At 39.4% G+C, this 20765-nt stretch overlaps 1 protein-coding gene across 1 annotated transcript in view; it reads right to left on the bottom strand.

The window, feature by feature from the left end:
* Positions 1-5295: 5295 nt before the first annotated feature.
* Positions 5296-20765, bottom strand: part of LOC108578852 (inactive rhomboid protein 1) — a 145036-nt gene continuing 129566 nt past the window's right edge. Inside the window, exons 5-14 of the mRNA XM_017942261.1 lie at positions 13780-14105; positions 13301-13387; positions 12870-13061; positions 9860-10043; positions 9096-9332; positions 8949-8975; positions 8373-8563; positions 7765-8061; positions 7491-7644; positions 5296-5727 (exon numbers count right to left, since the gene is read on the bottom strand). Coding sequence (XP_017797750.1) covers positions 5296-5727; positions 7491-7644; positions 7765-8061; positions 8373-8563; positions 8949-8975; positions 9096-9332; positions 9860-10043; positions 12870-13061; positions 13301-13387; positions 13780-14105 — 2127 coding nt within the window. The remainder of the gene's footprint in view (positions 5728-7490; positions 7645-7764; positions 8062-8372; positions 8564-8948; positions 8976-9095; positions 9333-9859; positions 10044-12869; positions 13062-13300; positions 13388-13779; positions 14106-20765) is intronic.

The raw sequence follows: 20765 nt of genomic DNA, 5'->3' as shown, positions 1-20765 counted from the left end.
TTCTCTTGCCTCTCTTTCTCTCTCTCTCTCTCTCTCTCGTTCACTCATTCGTCCATTCTTTCGTCAAAAAACCCTTCTCGACTTTTTCACGCATCTTTTGCTCGATCGTTTATCACAAGGTATTTTCACAAATGCGTCGTCTGAATTTTCTCACACGCCTGCTCTCGCCGTGATTCTACCACCTCGAAACCGTCATTCACTTTCCTACAGTGACAACCACGATTTTCGAATGATCGTTCGGCTGGTTTCGTGTGCGATTATCATCTCGCGCGATGCTGATCAAACGTGCATTTCGATGGACGGGCGCGAGTGAAATTGTACGTGAATTTTTGGTAGTAGAGATCGTAGAGGAGATTCTCTTAATTTTCTTCGATTTTCTTTAAATTGCGAAGAGAAGTAATTTTGTAATTTAGAAGTCGCACAAATTGTAATAAAATTTATCGAACGCAAGAATTACGACAGATTTCGAATTTTATTTGGAAAATGAAAGGGAGAAGTCGCAAATTAAATTTTAGATATTTCCAGTGAAAGAAATGTGCTAAATTTTTAGAGAACACTTTTCTTTAACCCTTTCGCTACGGCAGAGTTAGGGCAGTGAAGACGCGAGCGTATATTTCAGCGACAGAGCATAAATATCGTTTAGTGTCGTTATTTTCACAGTTCCTGGGACAATAAAACAAAACAATTCGACAAAAGTAAATCGATTACTCTGGAGGTGTCAAGCTTTCCTATGCTCGAAATTTTTACGATGTGACTACAGTCACCTTCGGTAAGGAAAGGGTTAAGAAAAATTTCATTCGCATTATTTTGCCCTTTTTTTCGGCTTCTTAGTCGCTTTTAGTAAGGAGAAGATCGAAGAAAATTTTGTAGACTTCTCAAGATAGATAAAGAAAAATTTCAAGTAGCATATTTGATAAATTCTACTCTCGCTCGACCAGCAAAAATGCAAATGTATCGATTCTGTGTAATTTGTTAATGCGTGTATCGTGCACCAACAAGAGGAAGTTGAAACTTCGGCCGAGGATTCGTCGTTGTGCAGTTCGAATGTTCAATGATCTACATCCTACCGAAAATGAGATCTCTATTTAGAACGATCGGTGATTCGTTTCGTTTAAATCGTTTCTCTTCGATGATTGTATTTTACACGAGTTTCAGCTATCGCGAGTTTATGAATGAAATCAATGTGCACGAAGCCTGGAACAATCGATCGTTTCAACTTCCTCTCACGTTTGCCACGGTGAAAAATCAATTCAAGGCAAGATTGCGTTTCGCTGTTACGGGGAAATTAACGGCAGAGTAGAAAATGATCAAGAGAATCTCTCCTCGCGTCGTCTCTTCTCTTCTTTCTCTTTTTCGTTTCTTTTCTCGTGGTATTATGCGTGTAGGTACGTGTCATTGATGCGTTTAACGGAGAATCGTTTGCTGCACGCGCGTAAATCGATGCAAATTACGAGTATCGTGTGCGTGGTCGGATAACTGTCTCTGTCTCTTCGTTCTCGCGGCTGTTGCTCCAATTTCCCGACCATTTTTTCCACCGGTAATTGCAGCCTTCTCTTTCGTAAACGTTCCACGTCGTTGGAAGAAGCGTTATTGCGATCGTAATTAAAACCAAATTTCGTTCAACTAGAATATTTCACCGCTTGAAATTTTCATGATTTCAGCATTTTATTTCTTTTTTAAGCAAATTCTTTTGAGAAAGATCATGTTCAGAGGTATTTCTGTTTTTACATATATAAAGGAAAATTGGTAAAATTAAAATGATATTAAATTTCAATTAATTACATTCATCAGAAATAAAATACACAAGCTGCAATTCGCTTTATCAAGCAACGTCAGTCGTTGACATAATCGAGGTTCACTTTTAGCCGAATTAAGGGGCAATTTTCACGAAAGAGAAGAAAAAGCGACGTTCTTAACCAAGCCGCGAGAACATTGCCAGCCCTTTCATTAACTCTCGCTTAATCGTTTTATAATGTTGATTCCCTCACACAGAAACACGTGAACTCGTGCCGACCGATCGTTAAGGGGCGTATGTGGCGGTGATTTGTGCGTAGCCCTCGTTCAGGCGAACGGCGAAAAGAAGAAAGGAATCGTGGATAAATGAAGCAAGAAGATTTTCTTCGCGATCCTAATTGAAAGATTCAAGCCGAAATTTGGTCGATTTTGCTTCATCGAGCATGGTTTTCGATTATCGTAATTGTCGCGTTTGCCATAATTCACAGAGTGACATCTCTCTGAATTTACTCGTTATACCGATTAAAATATATGTATATCACGAATTCAAAGAAATACGTTAAACCGTTATTGGTTCTTCATTGTACTTTCAAATACTTCTTTTTCGCTTATATGGTTTTTTTTTTTTTTGTTACGTTTACATTTCTTACAAGTGTATTCAAGCCAAAAAGGTAAATGTCGAAATTAACGTTAAACGATGTACTTCGTGTTTATTTATCCTTCTCTAAGCGTCGCCGATAGAAAAAAAAAAAACAATGAAAAAACAAACGAAGGAGAAATTTCGAAATTTTCAAGCGCTAGAGCGATACATACGCGGGGAAAATGTATAAAAATTGTTCGTCGATTATATGAAGAATAATTGAATCGTTATATGTAATCATTTAGTATACCGCCTGAAAGTTTTCTTTCTTTTTCTTTCTTCTTTGGAAAAAGTGCGTTTCTCCGATTAACATTACGCTTATGCATAAGTGATTACAAATATTATCATTCGTCGATTATAGTTATCTCGTATGAAACACCGTTCTCGTGGCATGCTCAACACGTACGAGGATGGAAAACCATGCCTTTACATTCACGAAATATCGAAAAGGAACACCAAAGATTTATAATCAACATGGTACAGTTGTTACGTTCGTCGAAATTATACGAAGGAATGTTATCGAGGGAAGGAAATGATGCTTCTGCTTGCATTCAGCGTTCAAATCTTTCCTCTACTTTGTACAATTAAAAATACTGAAACGATATAAATACTCTATCGTCGATAATAACAACGAGTAAATTAAACTTCACGGTTCTGCAATAATTGTTATTAATACTGAAACTTAAATTACGATATTTTGTAAAAAGAATCGAACTCCTTCGAATTAAAGCTATAAAATAATTTTCAATACTTAAAAGCAGTATTCGAAATATATTAAAAATCTGAAAATTCTAAAAAGGCTGTTAAAAAATGTTTTTGAAGCACCAAAATATCAAAGCATTACACCCTTCACCTTATAAATAAAACAACGCACCTTAATTGCAACTCTAGCGCAATAAAAATACAACAGGAATACTCGGAAATTCGAAGAAATAATAAATAACACTTAAGATAATTAAAAAACTACATGACCTTTCACCACGGTGTCCCAACGAAGATTCACAAAATCGACATATCAAGCCAATTTACCTTGGTCATGGTCAGTTATCAAGTAGAAAGCACAATTTCCTTCCATGGCATGTTTCTACGATTCCAGATGAACCGATAGACGTAGCCGCGTCAACGAAATCTATATTCGACTTCCTCGTCGAGCATGCTACGCTAGAATGAATGAGAGATCGCGAATGCTTAACGCGCGACACGACATTTAGAGGTGCCTTTTTCCCCTTCTTTCCTTCATCTCTCTCTCTCTCTCTCTCTCTCTCTCTCTCCCCCCTCTCTCTCTCTCTCTATGCTTTCACGACGATCTCCACGTTGTGGTACATCACGCTCGCTATTGCTATTATTTTTTCTTCTTGTTCTCTCGTGTTCTGTACATACTCAATTTAATGATCGTTTACACGCGACCAAACGCAGACGAACAGATTCATTCTCACTCTCTCCCTCTCAGACAATCTTTCTTTTTTGTTCTCTTACATTTACATACCCGTTGTAATAAAATACACATTCACGAATGTCACAGTGCTGCTTTTTTGTTTTTGTTTGTTCTCTTTGTTTTTACCTTAACCAAAATTAATCGTGTGTACCTCTTTCTCTCTCTCTCTCTCACTCTCGCATTCTCCCTCTCTCACTCTTGCATTCTCTCTCTCCCTTTTTCTCTCATCCATCCTCCTTTCTATCATTCGTTCTCAACCCCCTTCCCTCTTAGCCGATTCTCCTCGCATCTATAATTATGTACAACGGTGGAAATTGATTAATTGTTCTCTGATAATCGCTCCCTCCTCACTCTCTCCCGCTCTCGCACATGTTGTTATAAAAAATTGATTCGTTTTTTTCATTTCCCTCTTTTTCTTTCGTCGCTGGTTCACCGGACATATACTTATCGTCATCAACACTTCTCCTTTTCCTCCATCTCCCTCCTGCCAATTTCTTCCCCTTCGAATCGTCGATCTCTCTATCATCTCCTTGGCCGTGTTAGAGTGTAAGCTCATCCGATTCAACCGGTGTGGATCTCCTCTAGATGTTGCACCCCTTTGGCGTTATGAAAAATACTCTCGAAGAAGACAATCGTGTGGCCATCACAGATAGTTCCAGCGTCTCGGAGGTGTTACTGGCTACCAAAACACACTTTCGAACTCTCTTTTTCTCCTTCTCTACTATTTTTTTCTCAAAAATTAAACTTATTAAGGTCGTTCTTACATCGTACGTATGTATATTATGTATATATAACAAGAGTCTTCGTTTACTATGTACACGTGTTTCTCCCTTAATCATCTCTTTGTTTGAAAAAAAAAACGTTCGAACATCATGGTGCGAACGAGAGGCTTCCAAAGAAAATGTTCTTCGATCCCTCGAATCATCCCGTTCCTCGCGTTCTTAACACCCATTTTTTTTAATCCACCAGTTTCAATCACCATTTCGAAATTCACACTTTCAAACGACAGATCGTCCCACTCGTGTCGATCCTTCCTGAACGATAGTCGCGTTACGTTTAAAGGCGCCGTTTCATTTTTATTTGTTTTCCCTTTATTTTTATTTTTTTCTTCTTCTTTCTTCTCTAATATTTACAATCCACCGTGGAGCACATAGTCCGCTGTGGTCCACCGACCACCGAGATGTTCCCAGTAGAGTTATTTTACTTTTAAGGCAATGTCGTTCGTCTGGGACGAGCACGATCTCTCCTCCTCTTCAGACACTTCAGAACATATCGATTATTCTAAAAAGCGTCGAGGGGGATGCTTCTCAGTAGGCTCGTACGTCTTCTTCGTGGATCGCGTCGATAGCCACTTCTCGATCTACACTCGAATTGTATTCGAGTGGCGTAACAGAAGTAACACGATCAAATCTCTCCAGGCGTTGATACGACCCTGAAGAATGTGGAAGGATGGTTCGAACTCGACTTCGAAACACGGCCCCGTGTGTCATACGGGCTCCTCCCGTTTGAAGTTGATGTTCTGCGAGGCGCAGAAGTCTCGCGTGAACGGTATACAGTTGAACAGCTTGCACACCTCGCAGTCGTACACCGGCACGTTGTAGAACAGGGCCAGAAGCAGCGCGAACAGTACCACGATCATGATCATACAGATCCAAATCAGCCAGATCTTCCGACGACGATCGTAGTGTCCGAATGAGATGAACGGCATAAGCGCGTACGCAGCGAGGAAACCGAAGATGAAACCGAACAGGTGAGCGTAGTTGTCCACCCATGGTAGAATGCCCAGAATAAGCAAGCCTAGCAGGACGAAGATCAGCTTGGACAGGGCTCGACGTGGGTGCTTCAGCATCGGCCAACAGTGAAGTATCTCGACGATGAGCGTGGCGAGAAGGGCGAAGTGCGCGCCTGCTGGTCCCACCTGGAATAATTGACAGTGGTTTCGTGTGACACAGGTGTAACTCTTAGGTAACAGGTAAACGAACAAGGATAATTTTATTATTATTAGGCTTATTATTTATTTCTTGTGTCGTGATTGTTCAACGACTGTTCGTTGTATCAATGCTGTGGAAAAATTGGTATTTGGTAAATTGAAAATAAACGCGAGAATTCATCAACTTCTCACATTCCTCCTTCTCACGCTGTATGGAATACGAAACGAGGGAAATCTTCTCGAAAAGCGTTTCATTCTGCTTCGACTGACTTCATCCGCGAAACAAACGAAACCTCTCCAAGAAAGTCATCGATAATCCGCGCGGCACAAATCATGTTAACGCTCGAGTGCAACCAGGCAGAAACAATAATCAACACTGTACCACGAGAGAGAGAGAGACTTCTCGAAGACGGAAGGTGTGCGTTTAACCAAACTAATTAGAACTAATTGGACGGTATTATTTCTCTGGGAACGGTGCTTTATTCTCTCGCCTTCTCCATGCAATCTGCTTGAATTCACGAGTGGGTACGTTCATTGATAGAAGAGAAACACCGGGTATAGAGAGACTAGCGGGAATAGAATTGACGTATAACTCCCGAGTTCACCGAGGTGTTAAAGGGAGTGAACTATCGCGCGATAAGACGACAACGAGAGGAAACACCGTTGAAGGAAACGATTGTAACGCTGTTACCCTTTTCACGGATATGAGTCACGGGTGCAACGTGGTTCAACGTGCAATTGCTTGAGCCAGCCTGGGTCAAAGCGTCGATTAAATCGACGATACACAATGAAACGCGCCCATTAAACGTCCCGTGAAATTATTCAATTAAAACTTCCACGTGGCGCGCCTAATAAAACCGCGTCGACTTGTTTGATAATTGGCGGCTGGCTCGGTTTGTAATTTCTCACGAAGCTGACTGATTTTTCTATTTAGACGGAGATCGTTAAATTCGCCGTTCGACGAATTAGAACGATAGAGGAAATTCGAATGAAAAATAGGGAGGGAAATTTATTAGAAAAATTATCGCTGGAATGGTTCGATAATTACGACACAGATTTTTCACGTGAAATTTTTGAAGGATCGCTCCTCTATACCCTTCCCTTAGAAATCTTGTATTTTTAATATAAATATTCATTACCTTCCACTTGAAAGATTTCCTGCATACTAGAGCCATTATCTTATTATATTCAAAGGTATAAAATGTTCTAAATTAACAAGTACGAGGGCAAATTTTTCTGTGATCTACCTAGCCATGAAAGAGAGCGCACGCAGAACATTGAAAAATCCCTATTTTTCTACATACCTACCTTCTATGTATACTTACACACTTAGTTCAACGGTTTTTTTCTTTTTTCTTTTAGAGCTGCTGCATTCCCTCAGAGGAAAATTCTTCTGGCAGGTCTTCAAAGTATTCGTCTACAGCAATTTTCAATTCATTATCCGAAGGAAACCTTTTGCCCCTAAGATTCTTTTTCAGATTTCGACTGTAAGGTCGATTTCACAGCTCGGTGAATCCACGTACGTGAATAATGCTTTGAACTGTGCACGCTGCAGTTATCGTGTAAAAGCGAATCTTTTCTTTTTCAAAACTTGCGAAATTTCAATCGAAAGTTTCCTACCAGACATGTCACAGCAACCTGACAGTAAAAGCAATTATTCCGATGGCTAGATAGATTGCATAAAAATTTGTCCTCGTATCGAAAATATACCAATAATTAAGCTACACTTGAAAACGTTTAGAAGCACATACCTCTGCTCTGTAAGGAACGAAAATGGCACTGGCCAGATTTCCAGCTAGCGCCCCAATGAAATAAATGAAAGCGATACGCAGCGAGCCTGTCAGCTTCTCCAAGTCCCGCATCAAGAAATACTGAACCAATAGTGTGATGAACAGATGAAGAATTCTGCAACACGAGAAATTCTTCCAATAAAGAAAACACGTCTGCTGTATAATTAATTTAATTTTCGATTCTTCGACGAAGAATCTTAGAGATGTTGAAAATTCTACAACAAATGGATCGTACCCAGCATGAAGAAACGTGGTGGTGAAGAGCCTGTAGAACTGATCTGGCCACTCAGGATGAAGAAATGGTATCATACCACAAACGTCGTGCAAACACTCGACCTGGGAACAGAGAGACGCCTCCTCGTGGAAATAACCGTGGACGAAGTCACAGTACTCCTTCGTGGTGATACGACACATCCCATGGATACCAATGCAACACGGATGACCTATCACCTCGCAAACCATGTGCTCCGCCATCTTGTCCTTGTACCTGCCAACCGGGAAGTTTCCATTGCTCCGTTGACTCCCGTTTCTACTGTTGAGCAAGGCAAAACATTTTCCTATATATTAATCAGGAAAAGATCGTGAAAATTTGTTTGATAAGAGCGGTGTTTAACCCTTTAGCCTCTCACTGACAACTACGCTAAAAATAGAAAAATGCACAGCTAAAGGGTTAATTTTTCTGAAGAATCTTAGCTTTCTTTTGGAGACTTCGAATATACCTTCTAACTGTAGAAATTCGAAGAAGAAGAGAAGCGTAAAATTCTTTGTCAAGGTATGAACAAGTGGACGAAGAATAGATAAGGAAGATACAAAGAAGACTGGACTTTTGGATGACGAATTTACCTAAAACGCTGATTAAACGGATTGGTTTTCCGACAAATGGGCCACTTTGTGATGTCGTCTGGCCATTCGTACGGTGCTATACTGGCTGGAGCGTCGCAGAACTTTGGATCTAATCCGCAAACTGATCCGCTTATGCGTCCTCCTGGTCCACTGTCCCCAGGTCCCCACTTTTTCCAAGTCGATATTGTATTCTAAAGTTTCGAGAAAAAATCGTCAGACATTTCACCGAGTCGTTCTTCTCGAGATAAAATCAACGGAAAGGAGTATCAACTAAAAAAAGAAAAATGCAAAATTCAAAATTTCTGTCTCATGCAAAACTAAGATTGCAAACTTCATCGTCACTCTGTCTCACCCTTACATTTCCTACATTTTCATCCACTTTGTATCTCAATATTTTCTACCTAATCCATTTTACAAAATCTCCAAAATAAACGTCCTACTGAAAAAGAAAGATCTCTTTACGAGTTCTCTCTAATGCATGCAAAAACAATGTGAAAAAGAAGAAAGTACAAGAAGCAACTATTCAGAGAAATAAAATCTAACCAACAACGAGATATTAATTCCATAGAACATTACCGTAGCAGTCGATCTTAGTCCCCGGACCTGTTGGTTCGCAAAAGATGGTCACACATTATAAATCCACGAAACGTGATGAAAACCCACAACTCGGCTCGCGTTATATTTGATTTTTCAACTTGAAGAGACGTGTATGAAAAAACTCACCGAGCAATCCGCTTTGCTGGATTGCACGCAGCCGGAATCGTCGTTTCTGATGCAGCACGCGGTGTCCCGTTCTCTTTCCCGCCAGACGTCGATCTCCTTCAGGATTTTAATATCGCGACGCATACACGGTGCAAACTTCGCGCCCAGATGAATCAGATCCGCGGCCCTCGGACCAAACCAGAAATTCGCCGGTTCCTGGTAGTCCACTTGTTGCAACGATAAACTGGTTACGAGAACCTGTCCGACATACGTCCCAGAATTATTTACATCCTGCTTAGAATTCTCTTTGAAGAATGGCTGATGCTTTCACACTCTTTGCAAGACCACCGGACGTGTATTCTGGCGAACGAAGCTTAGACCACAGACTTGGAGGAAATGTATATGTTCGTGGAAAAATATAGCGTTTGAAATCACTGTGCATTGCAAAAATTTCCAGAAAAAAAGTTAGCAATTTTAAGAATTTTTTATCATTAAAATGAAATGAAATGAAGCAAAGTGCTATGGATCTCCGCAACATCAATTCTGAATCTATAACAAATTAGTAGCAGATTCAATATTGTCAATTTGCAGGTGATTTAAAAGTTTTGGTCGGTGGGGAATTTGCGGGAATCTAGAAGCTTTCGAGTAACTTTGAATACCCTATTTTTGGCTCAGGATGTTCCTGATTTTTCTTTGGTATTTTCAGAAAAGCGGAGAATTTTTGCAAATATTTTTCAGAAAAGTAGAGAATCTTTGGAAATAATTTTCGAGGACGATGGACTCACCAATCCCGATCTGTGACTGAGATCCATGCCCACAGGCCCAAAACCGTAACACGCCAGCGATATTATTAAAATGAGCACTTGCACGGTGGTGATCCAATACGTAAAATAAGGACGATGATCTTCGAAGTCGTCCAGTTGCTTCCTGACGTCTGGTTTCTGGGACACGCTCTTTCGAAAAGATCTCCTGCAATTATACGGAAAATTTTCTTCCTCTCAAGAAGAACCATTTTCCTCCTCAAATACGTGTACTTCTTTTAATTTTTACCTCGAATAAAAATCTACGCTAAAAATTCGAACATCTCGTCTCGTTAATTACCCATTAACCCTTTCCTTTGCAAGTTTCCCCTGGCTTTGAAATACTATGCATAATTCGTATCTAAAACGATAAGCTGGTTACGAGAACCTGTGCAACATCCCGGAATTACTTTTATCATACACGGTACATACATATATACAGGGGCAAATTTCGTACTTTCCGTTTGTGGAAAATTTATTATCTCAACTGTGTCACAAAGTGTTTGAAGATTAACCCAAATAACGAAGCGACACGCATAACATATATATATATAGAAAAAACTAATCTGTCTTTCATCTGTACGCGAAATCTGAGATTAACAAAATCGCGTAGGTATTCGCAATTCTCTTAAATTCGCTGAAATTACGATTACATTTAAATCGAACAGATCGTACGCAAGTCAGAGAGTTACGTTACGATGTCTTCTCTGCAGTGTGCGTGCGTTATGTATCGATGTACAATAGCTATCGATAAATAATGACTTTTCACGACAAGCGAGGAGAGAAAGAGCTTTGAGCCGCGAAAGTTTCACGCGGTGATCGATAACCATATATCCCTGTTGGCATTTTTTAAATATCACGCTGCCTCGACAAGACGCTTTGCGTCACCGCTTCTTTTTTCTTTTTTTTTTTTCATTTCTGACATTTGCCGCTTGTCCACGTTTGTTATTTTTGCGCCACGTTGTGTATCTCCAACTGGGTCATACACCTACATGATAAAACCTTCGCGCGATCGTTAAAGCGGAATGGAGGAGAGCTGGCGAGAAAGTTGTTTTAATAAAGCCGCATTATCATCTCATCCGTAGATCAACTTGCTAGGATAAAATAAGCGACGGAAAGTCGAATTTTTGCGGCTCCAGGTTTTTACCACGATTATTCCCATTCTCGCATGAAAATTCTTTCAGCGTGTAGTTGAAGAATCGAGACGGATTTTTAATAATTTCGTCCTTTAGAAGCAGAAAAAAGTAGAATTTTTACGGCTCTATTTTTTCACTATGAAAATTCTTTAAACGAATGAAAGGCAATGACAATTTAAATTCTTTAAACGAATAGGTAATGAAAGAATTCAGATGAATTTCTCAATTTAGAAATTTTGCGACAGAAAATGTTTAACATCGAAAATACGAGGGCTGAAAATTTTTTCGTGATTTTGCGCATTATTGTGTATTTTTCGACGTAGAAAATATTTAATACTGACACATTTACCGTTTCAAGTTGAACGTTTCTCCTCGATTTTGTTGCATTATTGTATTTTAACTTCTTTTTCTTTTTTTTACTAATGACGGAATGAGTTTGCATACTATAAAATATTTTTATGCGTGTAGCAAGAGAAGGCTGGTCGTTTGTATTCTCAGCACTTCTGATCCTCACTATGCATATTCGATCTAATTTCCCGCGCTTCTATGTATGTTTGCACTAGTGACGAATTGTCATCGAATGAGAATTTTTCCGAGGAACGACTAAAATATCAAGCAATAAAATTATTCGTACGGAAATTCATTTACTAACCGTTCCGGAATCAATTTCTTCATCGATGTGGAACAACAGTCTCATCAATATACAATGACTGCGCGATATCTGATAAACGTGTACGCAGAATGCCAAAACTGATAGAAAACGTGTGACTCTTCGTTCTACACTTTTTTTCATGTTCCCGCGACTCTATTTGTAGTCGAACGACACTAATGCACCGTCTGTACGCGCGTATAAATGCAACAATGAAAAATAACAAAATATATTAAAACAATTTACGTCGGGAAGTAAACTTGTTTGAAGCAAAAGTCTCGTTAATATTTCATAAATTATTAACTACATTATTTATACCGATAAAATTGAAGATATCTAATAAATTACACGTACGTTTGATCAATTACTACACCAACAAAGTTACAAGTGTAAAATTTCATCGAGATCCCCATTCAAACATATGGTAAATATGAATTAAAATGACCAAAAGTTCACGTAATTATTACTCCGAAAGTAATGAAAAATTTGCAACAAGTTTGGCACCGTTAGAAACGGGGAACCTTTCTCTATATTATAAATTTTATTTCAAGTCGATCGGACTTTTTGTTCCGGAGATATCGTCGTGTAAAGAGGATCTTAATTTCTTCTCATTTTACTCTTCTGTCCTTGTCGCACACTCGGACCTCTCGCTCGCTCTTTCTCACTGACCAATCACAAGTGTCGTACAGTGGTCATTGACAGACGCTGAGCCAATGTCTTTTTACTATTACTACTACTTGGCGTACGCGCTTCCGGGAAAATATGTAGGTCACGCCCCCTCAGCTGTCATTCAAGACTTCGCCTGATACACCCTAAACGAGTGCACTTTAAAGCCCTATATTTCAGGAACGAGATAAGATATCGACTTCGAACAAAGTGCTATATTCAAAGCACTTTTTCCACTATCTAAAGGGTACATATTTTAAAAAAAAAATTTCATCCTCTTATTTTCGCAGTATTATTTCATCGTGTTACACTATCCCGAATAAATTTCACTCAACCGATAAATATAAACGGTAGTTTTATTCATTTTTTATCAATATCGTTCGACAGTATCACACGAGCGTATTTCGTACAGGTAATAAAATAATTTATATTTATCTCGTTTCAAAATGATTCAACGTTTTACACGAACGACAGGAAGAAAAAAAAAGACAGATGCACACAAAATACTCTGGTAAATTTATTTGATGAATATCTGAAAACTCACCCCAAATACCTTCCAACGATACCCATGCCGTACTGCCGCCTGTTACTGTTGTCGAATATTCGGTCGATGGTACTTGAAGAAATTCTCGTAGCACCGGTTAAATCCCTCCTAAGTGTCACCCCCTCGTTCTGCTGCACTCTAGTACCCTCGCCCAACGGGGTATTGTACCTCGACCTGCTCCAACTCGTTTTTCTGTAATCTCTTTCTCGTTGTAGATCATGACACTTTGCACTCGACGTTGGATCCTTTTATTTCCTATCCAACGTCGGGTTTCAAATACGAACTCTATCGTCGATTCTTTTTTACTAGTAATTTAATGTACTTAATAACACCGCTCATTGGTGTGAAATGCCAAATTTGTATTTCTTTTTCAAAATCAAGTACAAGGAATTTGTAGCAAAGTGTTTAACCAGTGTCGAAAATATTCTCACCTCGAAATGTAATGGTCCCTCGAGATGTGACGGGGTCTTCTGACCTGTCCGTCAATCGACGTCCTGTCATCTTTCTGCGAAGCAAACCTGCCGAACCATTATTCAATTTCTGTAAATCTGTACCTGGTATCTATGTTTCTGTAATACGATTAAACGTCGACGAAATGAAATTTGAAAAGGTTAATGTTCCACGTGACTTGTGTCACCAAGAAAATTCCTAATTAACCAGGAGTTAGTGTCGTTCAATTTATTTTAATTTCCCTAATCCTCAGATCGATCGTCGATAAGATTTCGGTGCTTCGAGGCCTCGAAACAGTGCAGAAGAAAATAAAAATCCTAAATTCTCAAAATTTCACGAAACCTCACCAGAGTAACGTAGAGTTAACCAAAATTTTTGAATTGAAAATTTTAAATTGCACACAGAATTCAAGTGAAATTAGAGGTGTAGAGGTAAAATAAAAGGCGGATTGAAGTCTCACCTGACCAATTCCTCGGACGTTTCCCTGCCCGCGGAATCGAGCAGATCCGCGACTTTCGCGCTGTCTTCTTCGTCTTTCCCCAAGCCACCGGTGGCGTGATCGATCTGAGACTGTGATTGTTGCGAAGGAGGCGGTGGAAGCGGCGGCGGAAGAGGCGGCTGGGGTGGTGGAGGTCTATCGAAGAAGGACTCTTCTTCTTCCTGGCCGCTTTCCGGTGACGAAGCCGCCACCTCTCCCCTCGACGTATAGGCAGTTATGCACGGTGGGAAGCTTCGTGACTCGGGTGTGGTCTGCGCTCTCTCTCGAGGTCGTTGTCTTGTCAGAGACTGCAGTAAAATGCAGATTTATCGATAATAAACGCGGGCTAAACGGTTTCGATGAACAGAAATTCGGCATCAATTTTTCTTTATCGCCGAATATGAATTGGAAATATTTTATTGTACCTTTTTGATTGGATATGGGATCGAATGGTAGAAGGGACGAAAGTCTGTTTTGAAGCTTGAAAACGGTGGAAATGTAATTCCTTCTACGCAGTGATCGGGGTAAATAGAACAATAAATTAGTGATACGAGGTGCTTTCGATGAATCTTTCACTGCTGCTGCAGCGATTCTTCTTTCTAAATGTTGCGATGGTGAATCAAGAAGTTTCCTCCATGTTAACGCTTATCTGGCTCGCGTGGAATATATTCTCGATGTCTTAACTGTGTTTCAACACACAGTGGTTTAAAAGTATGAGCATAAACTGTTCGAGGGTGAAGTATTTCGATGATAGTTCAGAGTTTTAATTCATAAGAGAGGTAGAACAATATTTACTGCACTCTTAGCGTAATGTTTCAAATAAATCGTCGTTATAAAATAAAATTAAAAAATGGACAAGAACATCAACTTCTTATTGAAAGAAACCCCTCTATCTTATAACCTTTTTACTTTCTAAAAATTGTAAAAAGAAGCTGAAAGATATACTCATATCCCTTAAAAAAAAAATTGAAACGTTTCATTTAGTAGTTACCTATAAAAAAAATTCTCAAACTTAGGGTGGTGCACCTTCTTAAAGCACGAATTAATCTCTTCAATTTCCTCTCTTAGAAGGTACTTTAAACTCACAGCAAAAAACATTTAATTAAAAACGTGCACGTGAAAATTTCGACGAAGCCAATACATCAGTAAAAACACACGTTCCCCTTCAAAACAGCCAATTCGGAAAATATCCACCGAGAAGCAGTGTCCCGAAACAGACACATTAATTGGCAAGTACGTACTAGCAGGCTATCGGCGATAATGCTTTGTCAGGGCATTATTGCTTTTACCGGTGTTTATTAATCGGCGAATAATCCACGCGCTGTCCCGGGGAAATAGAAACGGCGCGTTTTCACGGCTGTCCATTAGAACGGCGTGTCTATGACACTCGCAGTTTAGGGAGTGGAAAACAGAGAGAGAGAGAGAGTGATCGGTAATTTCGAGAATCGTAACGTCATTCATTAATATTAAACTACGAACTGCCGTGCGTCTGTTAACAATGCCACAGGACGGCCAATTGATTGGGACCGGCGTAATGCTATTTTACGCCGCACGATAACGATCTAGGGAATTATTTTATGCAATTAAGCGTGTCAATTATTCATATCAGAAAACGTGAACACTGTGTAACTAACGTTTCTATCTCGTACGGATTAATTCGCACGCGCGGATCATCCCTCGAACCTAATAACCTACGCGCTAATTACGAATTCTCTCTCTCTCTCCCCCTAATTTTGTTCGCCCCTCTTTCTATCACTCGTGATTTTAATTACTGCCGTGGGCACACACAAGGAATATCTCGAGACGTATCGAATGTTAACGGCTTGTCGTTCCTCTCCCTCCGTCACGATCGAATGTCGTAATTTCAACCCTTTCGCTACGCGTTACGCAGGGGTGACATTATGTTTCGATGTCTGCGGGTTATTTCAGAATCTGCTTGGATATTCTCGAACGATGAACGTTTTAATCGAAGAAAATCAACTATTTTTCAACCCTTTCGGTGTGACAAATTTTAGTACGTAATACGCGTTGCAAATTTTCATTTTGATTGTATCCTTTTAAAATTAAAACAAGGCTAAGAAAATATGTGGCGAATAACGACGAGAGGGTTAATTCTGTCGTTGGATTACAAAGTCGAAGAATTTCTATAGATTTCGCGACGCGAAATGGCAGAATTTCACTCGAATAGTCTCTTTCGCAACAAAACACCAGAAATTACCAATAATATTCTAATACCATTAGTACTTACGTAACAAAGTAGTCGAATTATCGTATGATTCCGCGATCATTATCTCATATTACCACAATAATAATTAACAATTCCCTTTCACAAACTCCAACAGATCAATCCAATACACACCGATGCTTATTCCATTGTAACATTAATTCCACCTAGCTTTCCACCTAACAAATCGTTGTAAATTCCCTCAAAGTTCAACCGACCAAGTGCCGCTCAGTGTTCGAAACAATAAAAGAGAACGCTGAACAAAAAAAAAGAAAAGTTTCGCAAAATCAACGTTCCACGAGAACGCCGTGGACGTGGCTTACTCGAACGATCAATCGTTTATTCGAAGCGAATCGCGTCGCCCGCTTTCCTTTCTTTTTCTATTCTGATTACACTGACAGTCGCGCCACCGATTCGCAATCATTTCTATGGTATTATGTAGATCTGTGTTTAATTACGTGATCGTGGAACAACGGACGCTTCTAGTGAATACTCATTAAGCGTGTCGCGCGTGGAGCAACGGTGATCGATATTAATGACGAATCAATGGTGTAATCCAATATCATCAGTTCGGCAGGCCGACCAACGGACCTCTGGTTATTAAAGTCCAGGAATTAATATGAATTACTGCCGACCGAGCGGCGTTATTCCAATTAAAATCCAACCTGCCGCGACCTCAAAAATTAAATCCCACGGCACGAAACACACTCGGTATAATTGATATTTTTTTTCCCCGTCCCACCTCAACTCCCTGACTTTTCCCCTTTTTTATTCTTGCTTACTTTTTTTTTTTCTACCATCGTAACTCATCGATAATCCATGCAGCAGCTCTGCATAGTTATACGTACCTTACAACGGCAGAGAAAAGTCAACCGGATTTCACGGACAAGCTCCATCGAACAGGGAAACTAACAAGTTATTTCGATTTTCCTTCGCATGTTGTTTTACCTTGTTCGCCTCTCTCTCTCTCTCTCTCTCGCTTTTTATTTTTTGTTTCGTTGGTTAGCCTGGATTAATCGATCACCGGCATGTGGCAGACGCGATTAAATTGGCACTGCGGAATCCCTTTCGCTGTGTTTCTTTCTTTCGTTCCGTTTTTTTTCATTTGGTCGAGAGTTTGCAGAACGGGTGGAAGAAAGATAAAGGGTTAGAAATTCTTGTGGAGGTATTGTTTTTCTTTTTTTTCTTTTTTGTATTTTGATCGATGGAATATATATTTGGAACAATGCTTTGCACGTTTTGTGGAAGGTAAAAGGATTAGCAGGTGAGGTGTGCTGTTTTCTTTAGGACTGAGAGGAAGATTAAACGGAATCTATACACAGGACAGTATTATTTTAGCGTTAAATCTGAACTGAAAGGGTTGAACTTTTGTAATAACCTAGGTAAGTGGTTGTTAATTCAAGTACCTGTAAAGTTTGCCACTGAAATTGCTAGCTTTATTTCGTGCTGAAAATTTCACCTCGAAAAGAGATTTTTTTAATTTATAGTAATGGTAAAAAATTTTTCAATTTTTCTAAAAAAGATCCTTTCGCCGAATCCTGTTCTCCTTCCATTTTTCAACACGTTCACATTTTTTTTTAATTACAGAAAGTTTACGTTCAAATTTTAATTACGCATCCTAAAATTAGGCGATACAACTTCTCATGTTTACAGCTCGATTAACTTCGGTTAACTTTGTACTCGCAGTGATTGGTCAGTGAACGTGTGTGAACCAACAATAAAAGACCAAAGGCCAGCTATTTTTTCCCGTGCACAATCCGGGAACCTTTACCAACAAATAAACGTCACGGAATCCAGGTTTGTCCTGAAATTTTTGTCCCGTGGAGAAGATCGAACACGCCACTGGCTGGGTAATCAACGGACTCAAACGACATACAAACACGTCGACGTGAACAAGTTAATACTCGCAAAGAGTGAGAGAGAAAGGGGGACAAAAGGTAGAAAATCACACAACGAAAGAAGTCAGAAATTTACGTAACACCGACAAACAGAGGGGTAGAAAGGTGGGAATCTGGTGGAATGGAAAGGCTGTAAAATCGAATGGAATTTAATTTCGTGCCCGACATGCCGGAATTAACATTCTCCATGTTTATTGCACCGTATCGAGCCTATCTGATGGGATTTTATATTGTCGCGGCCTCCGGTCTGTCCCCAACCCGTTAATTGCCCTATCGGTCGGCTCTTGCTCGCAATTAAGCAGTGCCGTATATCCAAGGGAAACGCACCCCCGTGTGAACCGAAAAAAAAAAGAAGAAAAATCCTGGCTTCGTTTACCAGACTGATTCGTCGGTGGAAATAAATATCAACCTATTGCGGAGTTCTTCTTCCCTTCTTCGCTCTCTATTTTTTCTCCCCCCACAGGAACATTGTTGACAGTTGCAAAGGCTGAAAAATTTATTAAAAAAACACCGGAGAAAAACATTGACTCTCGTGTAAACCAAACTGGGAGAGATTAACTAACTTTCCAAAAGCTTCATCCTTTTTCCAGTGGTTTGAAACAACTGGAACAGAAACTCACAGAACCACCACCGTTCAAAGATTTCACGTAATTAATTATCCTCTCGAGAACATTTTCCATATTTTCGAATAAACAAAACGATTAAATGCAAATAGAAAAAGAAAACTGTCGAGCTTATGATAATTGTAAAATATTCGCATCGTTCGAATTATCGAGGATTGTCGAAAAGTGAAGCAGAAAGTTGCACGAAAATTCGTCGGATAAATGTTGCAGTAAGTCCTGCGGAATTTGTTCGTGGATGAATCGAAACGACGTTGTCTGCAATCGCGTATCGCACGTTCATGCAAATTCTTCTTTATAGAGATGCATTATCGCAACAGTTGAGTTGCGAGCTTCAACCTGGCTACCCTGCATGTCACCGAACGCTCTCACTATATACACACACACACACACTCTCTTTCGTTAATTTCATCGTTCCACTTTGTATTTCGACTTCTTAACGAACGTTTCACTCCCAAATATTTATACTCCGCAGATTTTGTTTCCGAACCGTCGAAGACGGATTTGGAAAATATCCAATATATTCTCTCTCCGGAGCACTCGAGAAATATTTCTCTTTCGCATCGAATTCGCTTTCGATATGTAAACGAGCAATAATATGAATTTTTATTACGTTAGATAATAAATTGTGCACATACCTACAGCGAAACGGAACCGCGAGACGATCGAACCACGCCTCTCTCTTTCTCTCTCGTTCAAACGCGCAGCCAGCGAACCTTTTAATAAAATGTTAAACAAGCTTCTAAGCATAGAAAACACACGGTTTTGTGTGTACACACACGCCGGCAGCCCTCGAGTTGTGTTTCAACGAACGCGTTTAAACGCATCGTGCATTACATTAATTTTTCCACCGAGGGTAACAAGGTTAACGGGTGAACGTTTTGTTCCCTTGTATCAGCAATTTCTCAAAAATCCCTCTACACACACGTTGTCCCAGTATTTTCCCTGGGAAACGCGCGCCACCGTTGCAGAAATTTTCGTATCCTCCTTATTTCTCGTTCTAGCGTATTTTAAACAAGCGATATTTACTCGGGAACAAGTTGAATTCTTTCTCGTTAAAAATATAGAGAAAAATTCGAAGCTGCCCTGTCAATAATTTCTCTCTCTCTCTCTTAATGAGGACAGTAAAATAAACGAAACCTGACGATAATTAATATTACTACAACTATTGCAAATTATTTATTTATTTTTTTTTTCGTTGCCCTGTTCGCTCCCTTTTTCTACGATTTTTATCAATTTTCCAGGAGTTTCGTAAGCGTTAATACAGCATGTAGCTAATTATTCATTTCAGAGTTTAATTACTCTATTGATCGTTCGGCCGTGTTTGCTTTCAATTATACAATACCGGTTTGGAAAGCGTTCGCAGAACGTAGGTAGCTCGGTCTATTGTTAAACTTTGTTTAATCTACGTGTTCAGCGTATCTACGTCAGAAAGCATTTGTTTTATAATTGCATATTGCGACAGAATGGTTCGCCGCTACTCTCCGTGATCGATATAACCGTCCTGGGAAAATCGTTAGGCAACCCGTGATTATGTATCCGGCGAATTTTCTCTTATGTCACAATTGAGAGACTTGAACGCGTGAAAAGTGGCGAATGTTCGAAAAATTCGCGCGCAAATTGCGAGGGAAACGATTAACGCTGGATAAGAGAGGAAAGCAGCTTGACAATTTTCACGTTGTTTCGAATAATTATCGAAACGGTGTTTTGCAAAGAGGATTCCCGCGTTTTTAATCGCTCGTGAAATTGTTCGTTTTCGTTGTGACTATATCCACGGTTTTTTTATTCACTTCGCAGAATTTTCTTTCAATTAAAGTGTCAAAGTTGTAGCAGATTTTTTTAAATGAAACTATATAATTTAATCTTTCAACGTTGTAGAAGAGAATTACAGGGTGCATTTTTTATCAACATTTTACTGCAGGAAATCATGTTAAAGTTGTAACTCGGTTCGAATTACAGGATTAGTTTTTAACGAAAAGTGTAGGAAAATGTACGACATTGTTACAGTATATCTCGATGTAAAGTATTGAAAACAAATTTGAACAATTGTACAATACTAAAATCGGTAAGTAAAATAAAACGAAGAAAAAAATCAAGAAACTAAATTATTAAATTAACTTAAATAAACTATTAACTAAATTAACTTGTTGTCGGAAGAAAATGTTTACCTTGAAAACTACAAATTTTCTCACTAAAATTACTCCAAGCAAGCGAAAAATCCATATA

The sequence above is a fragment of the Habropoda laboriosa genome, unplaced genomic scaffold (assembly GCF_001263275.1).
Source record: "Habropoda laboriosa isolate 0110345459 unplaced genomic scaffold, ASM126327v1 scaffold62, whole genome shotgun sequence".
NCBI classification, from domain to species: domain Eukaryota; kingdom Metazoa; phylum Arthropoda; class Insecta; order Hymenoptera; family Apidae; genus Habropoda; species Habropoda laboriosa.
The sequence above is the reverse complement of the archived record's forward strand: the minus strand, read 5'-3'. Positions and strand labels throughout refer to the sequence as shown.